At 33.1% G+C, this 16,329-nt stretch overlaps 3 protein-coding genes across 3 annotated transcripts; all 3 read right to left on the reverse strand.

The window, feature by feature from the left end:
• Nucleotides 1–1,009: 1,009 nt before the first annotated feature.
• On the reverse strand, nt 1,010–6,318 carry LOC114165867 (pleiotropic drug resistance protein 1-like). Its single transcript, XM_085668154.1, has 18 exons — nt 6,298–6,318; nt 6,149–6,202; nt 5,508–5,900; nt 5,143–5,424; nt 4,718–5,034; nt 4,458–4,618; nt 4,263–4,366; nt 4,017–4,173; nt 3,856–3,936; nt 3,618–3,751; nt 3,205–3,537; nt 2,803–3,093; nt 2,626–2,709; nt 2,401–2,534; nt 2,059–2,286; nt 1,795–1,966; nt 1,458–1,712; nt 1,010–1,361 (listed from the first exon to the last, which is right to left on the reverse strand). Exons 1-18 carry the CDS (start codon nt 6,301–6,303, stop codon nt 1,101–1,103), a joined length of 3,447 nt encoding a protein of 1,148 aa, XP_085524280.1. The 5' UTR covers nt 6,304–6,318; the 3' UTR covers nt 1,010–1,100.
• A 161-nt stretch (nt 6,319–6,479) lies between these two features.
• LOC146883420 (pleiotropic drug resistance protein 1-like) lies at nt 6,480–7,586 on the reverse strand. The gene is made up of 4 exons (XM_085667546.1): nt 7,255–7,586; nt 7,000–7,120; nt 6,726–6,899; nt 6,480–6,644 (listed from the first exon to the last, which is right to left on the reverse strand). The coding sequence occupies exons 1-4, from the start codon at nt 7,584–7,586 to the stop codon at nt 6,480–6,482; spliced, it is 792 nt and encodes a 263-aa protein (XP_085523672.1).
• Nucleotides 7,587–12,151: 4,565 nt separating this feature from the next.
• LOC114166749 (PII, uridylyltransferase (DUF2921)) lies at nt 12,152–15,932 on the reverse strand. Its single transcript, XM_028051542.2, has 2 exons — nt 15,721–15,932; nt 12,152–15,645 (listed from the first exon to the last, which is right to left on the reverse strand). Exon 2 carries the CDS (start codon nt 15,458–15,460, stop codon nt 12,287–12,289), a length of 3,174 nt encoding a protein of 1,057 aa, XP_027907343.1. The 5' UTR covers nt 15,461–15,645; nt 15,721–15,932; the 3' UTR covers nt 12,152–12,286.
• Between the last annotated feature and the right edge of the window lie 397 nt (nt 15,933–16,329).

Consider the following 16,329-nt stretch of genomic DNA (forward strand, 5'->3'; position numbering starts at 1 on the left):
AATTTGTTTAAATATGACTTTTGGAAATTTAAACAAAGTGATGTATAACACTTTGAAATAAAAACAAAATAAAAAGCTAAAATGAATAAAAAAAATTAATGATGAAAAACGAAACTAGAAATTTATTGCACAAATAAATAATGAATTTATTTGTGATTTTCATCTTAACTGTCAAAACATTAATTAGTTTTTGCTTTCAAATATGTGGTTAATTTACTATATTAGAGACAAAAAAATATATTTGAATTTAACGTGGACTCTTTTCTATCTTTCATACATTTTAAATTTTTCTCGTCATTAATAAAAATAATAAGTTTTTCATCTTTAAAACATTTTTTTATTTTTGTATTGTTTTCTAAATTTGTTTAAATATGACTTTGAAAAGTGAGGCAAGTTACCTGATAACACTTTGAAATAAAAACAAAATAAAATTTTATAATGAATAAAAAAAGTTAAAAGTTAAATATTAAGTATTAGGGATGAAAAGTAAATTAGACATTTAATAGAGAAACATATTTAATTCTTTAAGCTCTAATTATCTACAAATTCTTAGACATTTACGAGTTCAAATTCTTTATTAAGATTTTTGATACAGTCTCGAAGATTAAAAATATACTATTTTAATATTTTTAAAAGTATTTTTAACATATTTTAAAATTTTCAGATGAGTGACCATCAAAATATCTTATACATGTTTTTTTGTCGAAAACTCATTAAATATCATTATATACTTACAAAAGTTTTTGTTTTTCATGTTTCGATACGTTAAAAATAATGATTTTTACTTTAGTTATTACACAGTTTTATTCATATTTTGGTCATCGGTATAATTGGAAGAAAGATAGAAAACTACATTGGGATGTGCCTCTGGTTATGGCTGTAGTGTTGTTAACTATTGGACTTTAGGCACAGCACATTAGTGTAGTAGAGAAACAAGACACAGATTTTGTCGTTAAACTGTAAAGTGAAATACAACTATATAAACTGTCTAACAGTTATGACAGTTATAAGACTTTGATTATATTCAACATTAATGTTTATGATAGTGTTTGAAGCAGATAAGAAAAACATAATCTGATGTTGCAAAAGCAGGGACTAATCTATCGCTTTTGGAAGTTGAAGGCCTTGATTGAGACAGCAAAAATAAAAGCAAAAAACACTGCAAAACCAGAAACCACGATTGCAGAAACTCCAACGAAGTCATGTCTGATACCAAAATAACTTCTTAAGAACTCTTGCGCTGAAATATTTTCTAACTTCATCACATCGGTTATGTCTCCAAACTGTGAAGCAAGCAACCCATATAAGGTCCAGGCCACAGGGCATGCCCAGTAATACCATCTCCACCACACAGGAATGTTCTGTTACAAAAAAGTTAGCAGAAGAGAAATAAAAGTGAGAACATCATAAATCTTGAATCTTTTTACATATTATGTATGCAATTTGGTAATACTTACAGGTCGTGGAATGACAAATCCTGAGAAGAGGTTCCAGATTCCATAAAATGCAGCAGCAACAACAGAAGCAACATGGTGATTTGGTGTGACAGCCACAGTCATCATGCCATAGAAGGTGAAGTAGCACAGTGTGAAGTACATGAAAAACATGAACCAGAAGAACTTCTCCAAAGTCCATTCATAACCCATCATGGAATAAACTATGACAGAATATGTTGTAGCTTGCACAAAAATATAAGGTAGCTCTATTAAAACCTGTGACAGAAAGAAGTGAGTTGTGTTGAAATGGGTATGTAAATTATATTGCAATTGTTAGAAAAAGTGATGTTATTATTACTTGTGCAAGTGCATATGGAAAAGCAGAATACATTCCCGCAGCTCTTTCTCTGTAGAACACAGTTCTTCCAATGGCTACTACAGGTTGTACGGAGGAAGCATTTTGGGTACCAACAAAGAGAATAGCACAATACATTGAACCCATGGCATTAAAAAGATCCTGTCTGCTAGAGCTGAAAGCCATTGACAGGAATCAGAATCTAAATAGAAAAACAAAATTGGCTAAATGTGATTTCTTTTTGTGAGTTAGAGAAATTTGACTTACTATTTGCCACCAAGGTCCCAAAACATTGTTCCAAACATCAAAGCTATGACAGTAGTTGATAGAAATCTCACAGCTGTATAGGGTGGATTGCGCCAATATGACCAATGTTGTTTCCATAAGCAAGCTAGACATTGAACCAAAAATGACTGAGCGTATTGAGTAGGAAAATGAATATCTTTTGAGCCATCACCGGGCTTGCCTAGTTCTGCTATAAGTTGCTTGTTTCTCCTGAACAAACAATAGTCATTAGTGTATAATAGTCTAAGGATTTGTTCTATATAAATTCATACACATACATGTGTGTATAGTTAACAAAAGTCCATAAATTGCATAATAGCTTACCTATACAGCTCAGAATTTCTGTATATTTCATGAAAATCAACACCTAAAGTAAGTTCTTGTGCTGGAGTTGTGACTTCCAACATCCAAGTTGCAGGGTTGAAGCCATCTTTGATTTTACTAACCCCTTCAATGCTCTGGCCAATACAACACAATGAAAAAGAAGTAAATACTACCACAAACATGGGTATCTGCTTTAAATGACATTGAATCGAAGTTGCAACCAACCTCAAAATACTCGATCAATTGACGAGAATGGCGTCCCAATGGCCCTACATATATTTCTTGTCCTCCACGCTTCATTAGGAATAACTAAAATAACATGTAAGCATATGTTAAACACAAAGTATAATGGAGAAGAACTATGAAAAACATCTTTAAGTATGTTTTCACACTATTTCTCACCTCATCAAATGCTTCAAATATGTCAATGCTTGGCTGATGGATGGTGCAAACAACCGTTCTTCCCGTGTCAACTGTGTTCCTAACAGTTCTCATAACAATTGCAGCAGCTCTAGCATCTAACCCAGAAGTAGGTTCATCCATGAAAATTATGGAAGGATTAGCCACTAATTCAACTGCTATTGTTAGCCTCTTGCGTTGTTCTGTTGAGAGACCACTCACACCAGGCAAGCCAACCAGTAAGTTCCTCAGTGGATTCAACTCCACCAGTTCCATCACTTCCTCAATGAACATCTGCAACCATATTCAAATCAGTAAGTGACAACATCAACATTGTAAATTGTTTGGGAAGAAAAAAGAAAAAAACATAGGGTGTTAGGTTTTGACTCTTAAGTTGTAGCTAACCTTTCTAGTCTTGGATTCAACTTCTTCTGTCAAACGAAGCCATGCAGAGAAGACCAATGACTCATAGACGGTAACATGAGGAGAGTGGATATCATTCTGCTCACAATAACCAGAAATACGAGCAAATGTTTCTTGTCTTTGAGGATAACCAGAAACTTTTATGCTTCCCTCAATATACCCACCAGTTTTTCTTCCAGCTAAAACATCCATCAATGTAGTTTTACCAGCACCACTTACACCCATCAAAGCTGTGAGAACACCAGGACAAAATGCACCACTCACACCTTTCAAAAGCACCAATTTGTCCTCCCTTACACCTTGATCCTTCATTTCCTGCCAATCCCAAGAATTATGTGTTAATTTTAGGTAAGTTTAGCTAAAATCACTTCTACAATCCCTTTCAAGTGACTTACTTGTGGCATATCAACAGAGTACACTATTTGATCAAATGTGATAGAATATGGTTCAAAAGGAAGAACCATTCCTCTATTCTCTATGCGGCTACAACTCACAACAGAATTAACACATCCAGAACGTTCTGCATGACAGTGAAAAAACAATTCACTTTAAGTACATATACTGAAATTGAAAACAGTATGCACGTATTGAGTTTTCATGAAAAATATAAATAAGATATATCATCTAAGCATGTTAATTCTTCTTCTCGAGCTCTCCCATTAGCCATACCACCTTCTGATTCTTCAGTTATTGTTGTCTGCGGCTTATCAAATGCTGCAAAAACAATGTAGACGAGTTAATCAAGTTTTGCTTTGTTACAAGAATCTTAATCAAACAAATGTGAAACTACTCACGATTTAGGTAAGTGAGAGCCAAAGTGTATATAACGTTGAAGAGGAAGATAAATCCAATCAATGCCGCAATTCCTATCCAGTACCAATATGCATGTGTCAAGAACCCACGGGACTCCAAAATTTGAATTCCCAAAGTTTTATTTGAATTTGGAGTTAACTGTAATTGCAAAGCAAACATATGAGTAGGGTCACTTGTGTTTTAACATAAAGTAAGTAATCTCTGAAGTTGCTAGTTAAAGAAATTACGTGGTTCCAACTATTTCCAAGGAATTCATTCACCACTATTGCATTCTGCGCATACATTAAAGGTGAAGTCCAGTAACCCCAAATCCACCAGTTCTTGATATCATCTATTTCATTGTCAGTTAAAAAAAAAGCATTAATATAAACTACCATTATGAGATGATAGAACAATTTCATAACATTTTTAATTGAACTCACTTTTTGACAGAATGAAGCCACCCAATGCAAAAAGAATGAGAAGTGCAAAGGACCCAAATGTGTTAGCCACAATCATGTTCCTACCAAGTGCTGCAATAGCTCGGAACAAACCAGAAGACATTTGGTTTATCAGAAGTAGCACAAGGTACTGCTTTAAAAACCTACACAAAGAATGAGTTCACATCAAAAGTAAAGACTACAAGCAAATAAAGCGTAAGTGATCTTCACCCAAAGGAAAAAGATGAAGGGAACTCGTTTACCTCCCAACATTTGGATCAAATCCAATTACGTAGTAGGTCAGAATTACCCAAACAGCAGCTTCTAAAATTGTTATAGGGGTCTTGAGGATCCATGAGGGAATAGCATATGCCCATGAAGGATAAAATAGAAGGTCTCGTTGCTTGTAGAAAACAGGAAGCTTTACAATGGTCAATGAAATCGCAGCCAATCCATTAAACATAAGAATTACTACTGCGAAAAATAGAGCACCAGTATAAACACCTCCATCACCCAGATTATCCCGGTGCATCTCAGTTCGCAGAAACATTGTCATGGTCAATGTTGCCAAGGTCGTAAGCTATGTAACGCACAAACAGAAAAATCAAAAGCAGAAACCATGTAAGCAAAATCATTAAAGTTGTAATTGTCTTCACATGATGTTTTAGATAAAGTCACTAGAACTCACCTGGAGCAGCTTGAAGATGTGAACAAATGAATTCCTTTTCATGAGCAAAAACTCTCTTGAAATGTTAGCCTTTAACAATTCCTTCTTGTTCACACCATATCTTCTAGTGGTTAATGCAGCTGGGTGGCTTTTGGACTTGTCGAATGGAATTGCAAGCTCTTCTCGGATTCTCCTTCCAACATGAAATGACTGAAATGCCTCAGCAAATTGAGTGACAGTTACAAACCTATATGCTTCATCTCTATGCATCCAATACTGCTCTTGGTCCTTTCTTGAAGTTACCTTTGACAAGACATCAATGTTATGTGCATTGATTTCAGCAAAAAACATCAAACGAGAGATGCAAGAGGAAAACTTTGACTTACTTCTTGTAGAAAGTCTGCAACACCTTTCCTCTCGGGACATTGGAAACCAACAGATTCAAAAAATTCAAGAACATGTTGACGGGGTCCTTGGTAGACAATTTGGCCAGCAGATATAAGAACAATGTCATCAAAAAGTTCATAAGTCTCCGGTGCTGGCTGGAGTAAAGAGATAACTGCAGTTCCATCAAGAATGTGAACATAATGCTTGAGACACTTCACGATTTGAAAAGTTGTGGAACTGTCTAAACCAGTGGATATTTCATCCATGAATAGAGCATTTGCTGGTCCAACCAACATCTCCCCTGTAGTAACCCGCTTCCTTTGTCCTCCAGATACACCGCGCAACATTTCATCCCCCATCATTGTATCAGCACATATATCCAACCCCAGAATCTGCAAAGTTTTAAAAGCAAATACTTTTCAGTTCATTTCTTAATAATATATAGATCAAAATAGGTTTCTGGTCCCTCGTGTTCGATCCTAGTTCTTGCAAAAGAATTGTACGTTTTTAGTACAGTCATGTTAACATATTTGTAGGGACAAAGAACATAAACTTTTATAGTGTTGTTACCTTCACAACATAAGCATATATTTTATATTATTCTTTGAGGCATGAGAGGACATTATTCTAGTGGTGTTACCTTCAGAACATAATCTGTTACAAGACTTGCCTCCTGACCTCCAGTTGCAGCTGCCTGGTATATCAGGTGCAGAGATATTACATCCATGGCGATAGAAGTAGCTTAAATAAATGCAACATGAATTTTGATCAGTTTAGCTTCTTTTGTACCTTCATGTAGACATCAATATCCGGGTCTGGCTTGATACTTGCTTCTTTTTCTCTTCTGGCCAACTCAGCTACCAAGTCTTGATCATAACAAATGGTGAAGAGAGGCCCCACATTAATAAATCGGTACGGTGAAAGTAGGCATGGTTTGATTAAAAAGAGAAAGGAAAAGAAAAAGCAAATGTCTAACCGTAACGTGTTCCAACTCCTTGGCACCTTGCTGAGAATGCTAAGGTTTCCCTCACTGTCATTTCTGCAATATGAACATCATTCTGGCTGATATATGCAGCTGTTCTCTGAGGAACAAACTCGTCAAATCCATGCCCATTATAACTCACTCTCCCTGATGCCTACAGGACAAAACAAAGGCATCTAAATTAGACCAAAACCACCGTTTTCTAATGCAAAGATTAAGGGAAAGTGTTTTTCACCTTAAGATTTGGATCAAGTTTTCCTGACATGGCTAAAAGGAGTGTGGTTTTTCCTGAACTTGGAGGACCCAAAAGTAGTGTCATCCTGCGAGGTTTGATTATTCCACTCACATCTTTAAGGATAGTAACATGTTTCTTTTTGCTTGAGAGAATATGGAGAGAAGTAAACACACTCTAAAAAGACAGAGAAAAAAAAAAAAGAAATTGTAAGAGAGTGAAACTAACTCAAAAGAAGAAACACAGAAAAGTCAGAACTAGAATCTGCCAAATGTACCTCCACCATATTAATAACGAAGTTCACAAATGTAGGCAAAACTCTACTTCCCACATAAGTCTCTGCCTCGACATTCAAGTGTTCATATCGAACTTCGATTGTTGGAATCTCAATCCCAACCCTGAAAAATTAAATCACAAAAACAAATAAAAACACAACACAGACCTTATCAAGGATCATGACAAATAGTAGAGACAAAGCATAGAAAAAAACAGATGAAAGAAGCAACATCAATAATGCATCCTTGCTCTTTACCTATCAATCCGATCCTTAAGCTTCAACAGAAACTTCTCATTGTCCTCTTCAGCAACATTGATCAACCTGTCCAACAGTTTGTGTCTTTCTTGAAATCCAAGTTCAGTTATATCAATCTCATTGGCGACTCCACGTGAAGTTGTTAACAACCCTTTCTTCAAACGGTTGTAAGTTGAGAGTTTCTCAAGTGCAGCCCATTTCAGAGCTTCTTCATCAGCTCCCTCTTCATGATGCGATGACCTCGAAAAACCCTCCATTATACTCCTTCTCCATGCAGTAGAACTGCTCTCACGTACACCATTCCTTGCTCTGTATATATCACTCCCCTCCATTCTCTCCACTCAAAGAAACCACAACACCACAACCTTTGCAGCTTCACACATGTTGTCACAGACTAAAGAACAGTGCTATTTATAGCCTGTTGAAATGTACAGCAGTAACGGGAAGTGCTGAAGTAAGTAAATACGAGAAAAGAACGTTTGTCTTTGTCTTTTTCTGATGAGTTTTCAGTTTTCATATCACCGGAAATGGAATGTGGTTATATATATAGATACCTGTTTACTCTTATGTTGAAAATTTATGTTTTTAACTTATAATTCTCTTTGCCTGTTGTGTTCTGACATTGAAGCAGACAAAAGTCAAAACTGGTTTGATAAACATAGCAGTTGGAAGGTTTATATGGCCATGAGAAACCCATCGAGTGAAGCTGCTGTAAAATGCATGCATGCATGCCATTTTGGTTACTGAAAGTGATAGTATTTCTACGTTTTGTATGAATTTATCTACGCGCATTAGTTACAGTATTAAATATATGAAAAATGTTTTGAAAAAGCAACAACAGACACGGACATAGAAAGATGGAATAATAAACAATATTCTGTTCTGATAAATTTAAGCTGTGTTTTATATATAAAGATTATAGTATGTGATACATAGTTACCTTCATAACTGTGCCTGATCAAACCATTTTCTTTGGATTTCAGGTTTTTACTGATTTGTTGGGTGCGTTGAGTATTAAAAATATATGGTATTAATATTTTAAATATTTTTTTAAAATATTTTAAAATGTTAAAATTAATGATAATTAATGTATTATAATGATATAATATATAAATAATATAGAAAAATTCAGAAAAAATCTAATTTTATTTTACAATCCGATATTAAAAAAAGATTTAATTAAATTACAGGATAAGACAATCGTATTTTGATATAAAATTTTCTTTTTCTTTTTACATTTATTTGATATTATTTTTTTATTCATTATTTATTTTTTCAAAATTACAAATGTTAACCTTTATTAAGACCATTTTATTTTTATAAAAATTTTAAAATAGTAGTAATAGGGTAAAAAAACTTTTGTCCTGAGTTTTAAATACATGATAAATTTTAAATTTTTTGCATCTAATTAAATTTTTATGATTTATTAATTACTCAATCATATTATGCTTTATTGAATACTCAATACAATTATAATTTTATAATTTTAAATTTATAAATTTATAAAATTAAAAAAATCATAAAATTTTTAATTTTTAATTTTTAAAATTACAAAATTAGAAATTAGAAATTAAAAAACTAAAAAATTAATAAATTATAAAACATAAAATTATAAGAATACAAATTTAAAGAACTATGTAAGGTAACATGATAATAGAACAGTCATCTATGATGCACCAATATTTCAACTTGAATCATGTATCCGTATCTTACATGAATCGTGTCCGATACTTTATGATACTTTATCGGTACTTGTCGTATTCAATTTATAAAGTCGTAGTAAACTACAAGAAAATCTTTGAATAGTGATTAATTTTAGTGACAAAAAATAATTAGTTAATATATAGTGATCAAATTGACAACTAAAATAATTCCAAAAAATTATAATTGGTTTCTAAATTGATAATTAAAATAGTTTCAATTATGAATTTGTTTCTAAATTGGTCATTAACATTACCTATTAGGTTTTGGTTACCAAAATAATTAGTCTCTAAATTGATCTGTAATTAGAAAATTGGTCTCTAAAATATTTTTGGTTACTAAAATTGGTCATTATTTAAGAGTTTTCTAGTAATGATACTTCTATGATGACAATAATTTATATTTTTTAGGTTGACAACTTTAGTACATATAGTTTTAATTTTTGATTCACACAAAAACAATCATATATTTATTATCCTTTTAAGAATTATTGTATATTTTTTAATATTCATATACCACGTATCTATCACGTATCGTATTTTATTATGTTAAAAATAAACGTATCAACGTATCAGATACGTGTCGTATCTGATACACATATATCGTATTTGTGTATCATAGAGGGTCAAACATATGTGGCCTAGCTAACACAATCGTATTACTCATTTAATAATCACATCATATAATTAATAAAAATAAATTAAACAACAGGACTTTAATTAAAAATATACTTTTATTAATTACTCAATAAATAATAAAAATCATATTACCCATTTAATAATCACATCATATAATTAAAAAAAAATATTAAACAACAGGACTTCAATTCAAAAATATAATTTTATTGAGTAATCAATAAATTGCAAAAATGTATTAAGAACCCAATTAAAAGTTTTTAAATTTATCGTAACTTTAAATTTAATTAAGAAAAAAAAATTAATTTTAATTTAAAAAGGCATCGCACTATAGAAAATGTACACTCAGTACAGTGTTTGTTTTTGCAAAGGGACTAAACGTACAGACCAGAGTACACCACAAAACTGGTTAGAATACACTAATCACAAATCACATGGAATAGTTTGGTAATTCACCAAACATTAAGAATATCACGTTTTCCTATTTAATGTTTTCTGTACAACAAAATAAATTCTCGTATTTCTGATCAATCAAGATTAAGACAAATTTAAATAGCTATACTAGTAGAGGTAATATTTTAAAGACATGAGTACCACTGATATAACAAACTTAATACGACGTGTTTCTAGAGGATTTTGGTTTGATAAGATTTAATGTATTTACAAGTAAAACAAATCAATTTGATATATATATATATATATATATATATATATATATATATATATATATATATATATATATATATATATATATTTAATTGAATTGACAAATTAATATTTTTCGATCTAGAATAGAATGGGTTGATGTTTATGATTTCACTATTAATACGAATTTGATAAATAATTTACTTTTGTTATGGACTAAAGTCATAATTGTTTTGAAGTAGATGAAGGTTTGCAATGTATCTTGTACCGAAGTAAATTGACAGGGATAAAATAAGAACCGGTAAAGAAAATTTACGAAAGTGGTAATTTAGATGGCAGCATGTTGGATTTGTCATTTTTCTTTTGTTGGCGACATTCTCAAAGTGTTTAAATTCTAACCACAATTCGTCGTCCTTTACTTTACATTTGGTATGATTACTGATTTGGTATCTCAAACTTTTTCGTTAAGTTCAATTTGATATCCAAACTTTTGGTTTGTTCAATTTAGTATCCAATTTTCTAAAGAGATTCAATTTGGTCATCTTTGTTAAGTTAGAGTTAATGCTGTGTCCATACAGGACACGTGTCAAGCCATGGAATTTTTAATTTTTTTTTTAAATATTTTAAAAAAAATTCAAAAAATTTAAAAACTGTCACGTGTCAGTTTATCATCATGTCACGTGATAGCTTACAATTATGACACGTAACAATGATAATAGTTGTTTTCAATTTAGTACCCCAATTTAAATTTTTGGTTCAATTTAATATCCCAATTTTTTAAAATGATCCAATTTCGTCATCTCCAATTTGAGACCAAATTAGTAAATAAGCTTAATTATAACTTATATATAAATGTTACAAAAACTTTTTCTAATGTATACATCAAAACATTTCACCTAAATACTTAAATTATTTTATTTTTTACATTTTAACCTTTGTAATTTTTTACACATGAAATTTTTTACACTTGTAAAAAATAAAATAATTTGAATATTTAGGTGTAGTGATTTGATGTATAAATTCAAAACAATTATTTTAACATGTATATATAAGTTATAATTAAACTTAGTTACTAATTTGATCTCCTTTCATTCTCTTATACTCATCCTCTTATTGTTCTTAATATTAATTTTTACACAAGATAAAAGCCATACCATATCACAAAATATCATCAAGAATTAAATGTTAAAGGGACCAATTTAGATTCTCAGCTGGATTTTTCTGTGATGATAGGCATTGATTTTAATATTTTAAAATATATTAAAATAATTTATAAAATACTAACATAATGTAATTTTAATGTTTAGTAGAAAACAACACCAAAGAGAACAACATCAAAAATCTCTGAACTCGTTCTTCTTTTCTTCAATATCAAATAATATGAAGAAAAAAGTATATAATTGCTTAAATATCAAGACAGAGTATCAAATAACAATTGGACAAATGTTAAATAATCAAGTTTAAAAATATTTCAAATGTATTTTTACTTTCTTCCTTCAAACTTTAATAAGATCTAAATTAAACCATATAAAGAAAAAAAAAATTAAAAATAATAATAATTAGACGGGGTTTATCTACCCAAACACGACTCTATAAAATGGTTAAATAGGATTAGTATTGCCTACAAAACCATGACATTTTCATGAACCAAAAACATTTCATATACTGAAAGATATAGAATCTATGGGGTAGTTTTGGATGTTGACAGTTAATAACCAAGGTATGCAGGAAACTAAAAGAGTATGATATTATGCTTTGTTTATACTTCATACAGTTTTTCTGTTTTTGGATTAAACTTCCATTCACAACCCTTTTCTGTATCACATTCATTACCTCCCAACTCATGAACATAAACAAATCCATTCCTAAGTAGCAACAATTGGAGAAAAGAGAATCAGAAGTTGAAGAGTGTAAAATCACAACAAAATTCACTTGATTATTCAGTACGTGAGCAACCTCATACAAAATAATACATCCACCCAAAAGTCTTACCTATTTTTCATAAATGGGCGTACAACAGGTGTTGTTAGTCAGTAATTATTATGTTTACATCACTCTACATCAACATGCTCATTGTCTTTTGCAGCACCACCATTGATACCAGGGACTAGTTCAGATTCACAAGACCTAGAAGACAATCTTTGGTATTTGAAAGTTGGGAGAAGCTTATATTTTCCAAATGTCAGAAACTGACTCAGTTTCTCATAGCTCCATCTTTGTTGAATATAGACCACAATTGCAAGAATAATAGCAGTCACAGAAATTGCAATATCTCCAAATTTCGAGTAAAAATCCAAATTTGGATTGACAAATTCAGAGTCCTCAGAGAAGTAAGGATTTGAAACTGGAGCTCTGATGCAGTCATATATATGAGGAAGAAGTCTGACCACAGTGATTCCAATAAAATATAGTTTTCTGAGAGGTTTGCAATCGATATGCCAGAATAGATTCCCAATAATTTGAGGAAGCAAGAAAAAGTCTTCCACAAGACCTACATATTCTTCCAATTCTGTTGCCCATCGTGGCAATGGATGAGAATTTACTCCATCAACCAAATATGTCTTTGCTATAACATCCTTCTGACTGGTCTTTGTGCCATGAACTATTAAAACAATAACATACCCTATCACATGCATGAAAAAGGTACAAAGAAATACCCTTTTATCACTAGGGACTCGATGTGGCTCAAGAGGGGAACGTGTTTGCAATCTGATGCGAGACTTCCATACTTTCTGAAAAAGTCGCAGAGTTATCAGCAATGACACAATCAACAACAGTTTCACAGAGTAATCAATGACATGGAGCCACTCACTGCTCTCCAATTCACTAGATGACACATCATAAGATTCAGAAACCATTTTCTTAAAGAGTGCCTCTGCACCTGTGACCAAAGGAATGGTATACCCAAGAGCTTGAACACCTAGAACCACTAGAGATATATATGGAAGAGAATCCACACTATGCTGGATATAAAACAGTTGGCTTAAAATGCACCCAATTGCAAATGAAAGTGTCAAGAGTCGAAGAATCCCTTCAACACCTCTGCGTGAGAGAACATCTTCACGTTGCTTCCTGTATATGATTGGAAAAGTTTTGAGCTTTATAGGATCGAATCTAAGCGAATCATCATCATTCCTTTGACTTTCTATTGATATTGTAGCTCTGGGATCGACTAGCCACCGAGTTGTGGTAGGAGGATAAGCCACAACCACCTCAATCAAACAGTCCATTCCAGCCTCAAGATCATAACTCTGATATAAGACCTTCCATGATGCTCTCACATCTCTGCAACCAATTAGATACATTTTTCCAACATGAGGATCATAAAGACCCTCCAGAAAAAGCACAGAGAAGTTACTGTAACCTTTTCCAGCAAGACTGAGTTGTGCAGATACATTTATAAGAAGTTGTTTTTCTGTATATTCAGCAGCCGTGGCATGATATGGTGTTTCTTGTTCAGATATTGAACCATTTTTATCATACCAATAGCGTCCAAACAAGGGACCAACGGAGAGAATCTCCAGTTGAATGTCAACTCTTGGGGCCAAGACATTGGGCAAAGGGTCAGGAAATCCAGAGACATGATAAGTGAGATCTTCTGCAAGAAGAGACAGGCTGTCTTCGAATGCCTCATTGTCCTCAAGTTTGGGGAATGTTAGCAATGATTTCTTAATGACAGTCGTGAAACTGAAGGGCTCGTTTTTTTCTAGGACAGCACCGGCCGAAGTAGTTTTGGAGTAACTGTAATTTGGGTTAGTGAGCTTGAAATAGTTCCAGAGTTCTGAAGGTAGCACAAGTTGCTCAAACGATAGAGGAAAGAAGGCATTACTGTTACTAATGGGAGACAAAGTTCCCAAAATAATACTATGTTGCTTTAAGGAAAAAGTGGTGGGAATATACATACAGATTAGAGTATTACAGCTACTCCCTTTGGCATCAACAGCTCCTAGGCAACCAACCATGCAAAGCTGTCCACTAGAAGACTTCCAAATCCCTTCGGCAGCAAGAGATGTGTTGCTAGGTCCAGATCTTTTTGCTGCAGTATACTCATTCTCTGATGGAGAAACGGCTCTGAAAACAGTTGATACCCTAGTAGAACCAGTATTACTCTTACTAGCTTCTTGACTACAGATAACATCCTGCATATAAAGTTTAACTCCTTGAAAGCCTCCATCCGTTGATTTGATTTCCTTATCTGATAAAAAAGGACCTAATTTACTGCAGAAATCATCTGTGCCATTACATCTCCAGTTTGGCACCACAGACAAAGGTTTTTCTCTAGTAATTTCTTCAAGGATTTCACAAAACCTTGCCCCTTTGTAGACAGCAATGCCATCATCCTTCAGATTATCTTTAGCTGGGTACGGATTGCATGCTTTGGATACAATCTGTTGTGAGCCAAATGTGTACTTTGCTGACTTGCCCAACTGTGATGACATGTGAACAACATCAAAGTACTTAGAATTGGAATCCCGGTTCAAGCTTTTTAGCTCTCCACTGATTATCCTGTTTGTTAATGTGAATGTCAATGGATACCGAAGAACAAGCAGAATTTGATCATCTTCTGACAAAGGTATATCACCCGGATTCTTCATCCATGACCACGGGTTGGCAGGATCAGCCTCTCGAGTAGGAAGCATAGTGCTCCCTAACAAACACAATACCCTTTCCCCACCATTTTTCCTTGATTCAGTGTAAATCCCTTGAAAGGAGATTGAAAGCTGAGAATGGCTGGGCCATAAACGAAACTCAGGATTCCCATCAAATGCATTGTCCACAAAATTGCCATCTCTAGTAATGCCAATCACCATGAAACCATTGATGGGAATTGACTTCTTCAAGCGGTGGTCAAGATCAACATCCGAAACCCAGAAAGAGACCAAGTTCATTGAAGCACGATCTTCAGACAAGGTTCCAGGAGATTTGCTAGCATCAAATGGCATTATGGGAAACTTACCCTCATCCTGCCTCCAATCCCCATTCACAAAAGAAAACTCTCCTTTCATACCAGTAACACTGTATTCATATCTCAATTCAGATGAAGCAGACAACACAGAGGCACACTGTTTCTGAACTTCACTCGTGCGATCATATTTATAGGTCACGTGGGAGTTCCTATCAAAACTATACATTTCCTCAGGGAAACGTGAATTTGCCAGAACATGGACCACCAACAGGTCACAAACACACCAAAGGATAACAATGGCTAAAAATAGAAACTTCATGATTCCTGGTGACAAAAGTTTTCACTTTTCCTGCTAAACCCCGAAAACTAAAGGACCCAAATGGTTTTCTTGCCAAGATTTAATGAAAAATCGAACTCCATTACATCCACGACACGAGTACCACTACGCGTGAAAATGCAGGCAGTACACAAAAATCAACCACAGATCACAGTCTCGGAGAAGATCTAAGGAGAATAAACAAAAACATAACAAGTCAAGACAGTCCCATCATCAAGTCGAAAACAAGTGAGAGAACAAACCTGAATCAGACACGGATCAACAATGGACAGTGTAAAAATTGTTCGATTTGGAGTAAGAAATAGGAAGACAGAAGAGGAAGCAACAGTGGACTTTAAACGTAAGATGGAAGACTTTAATTGAATTGAATTGAAGTTTAAGTTTTTGGGTCTGCTTGGTTTCCTCTTTCAGATCCAAACTATTTTTTTCTTTTTTCTTTTTTCATTTTGGAAAAATCCAAAGACAATATTCCTTTTTTTTTTTAATTTTCGATTTCTTAGTTTGGTGGCGCGTCTTTGTCATTTATCAACCTCATAATTTTGGAGAAGAAATAAAAAAAGGCCATTTTTTTTTTAAATTTCAATTTCTTAGGCAATGTAGAAGTTAATATATCTTAACTTATTCTTATCGTTATTGGGCTACTTCGGGCATGATAATTTTTTTTAGTAGGGTAGCTACATAAGTTTTCCCAACTTGAAAAATTAATATTTTTTTACAGATAAATTTAGTTATTAAATGAAGGAGTTTATATGTTATTTTTAATTTAAGATCAGGTTGTACTTGATGCTTATTAATTTTCTAGTCATGATCTCGATCCTAACAAGCTTATAAGTCACTTTTAGTTTAAGATT

This window comes from Vigna unguiculata, chromosome 10, assembly GCF_037176805.1.
Source record: "Vigna unguiculata cultivar grain cowpea cultivar isolate G323 ecotype 2 chromosome 10, ASM3717680v1, whole genome shotgun sequence".
In the NCBI taxonomy this organism is placed as follows: domain Eukaryota; kingdom Viridiplantae; phylum Streptophyta; class Magnoliopsida; order Fabales; family Fabaceae; genus Vigna; species Vigna unguiculata.

Excerpts from the sequence above, each read along its gene's own strand:
- LOC114165867 (XM_085668154.1), bottom strand. Across the intron at positions 2,710-2,802 it reads TATTTGAAGCATTTGATGAG|TTATTCCTAATGAAGCGTGG; the intron begins GTGAGAAATAGT and ends ATGTTATTTTAG. Across the intron at positions 1,362-1,457 it reads GATTTGTCATTCCACGACCT|AACATTCCTGTGTGGTGGAG; the intron begins GTAAGTATTACC and ends TTTTTGTAACAG.
- LOC114166749 (XM_028051542.2), bottom strand. The coding sequence starts at position 15,460 with ATGAAGTTTCTATTTTTAGCCATTGTTATCCTTTGGTGTGTTTGTGAC.
- LOC146883420 (XM_085667546.1), bottom strand. The coding sequence starts at position 7,586 with ATGGAGGGGAGTGATATATACAGAGCAAGGAATGGTGTACGTGAGAGC. Across the intron at positions 7,121-7,254 it reads CTTAAGGATCGGATTGATAG|GGTTGGGATTGAGATTCCAA; the intron begins GTAAAGAGCAAG and ends TTAATTTTTCAG. Across the intron at positions 6,645-6,725 it reads AACTTGATCCAAATCTTAAG|GCATCAGGGAGAGTGAGTTA; the intron begins GTGAAAAACACT and ends TTTGTCCTGTAG.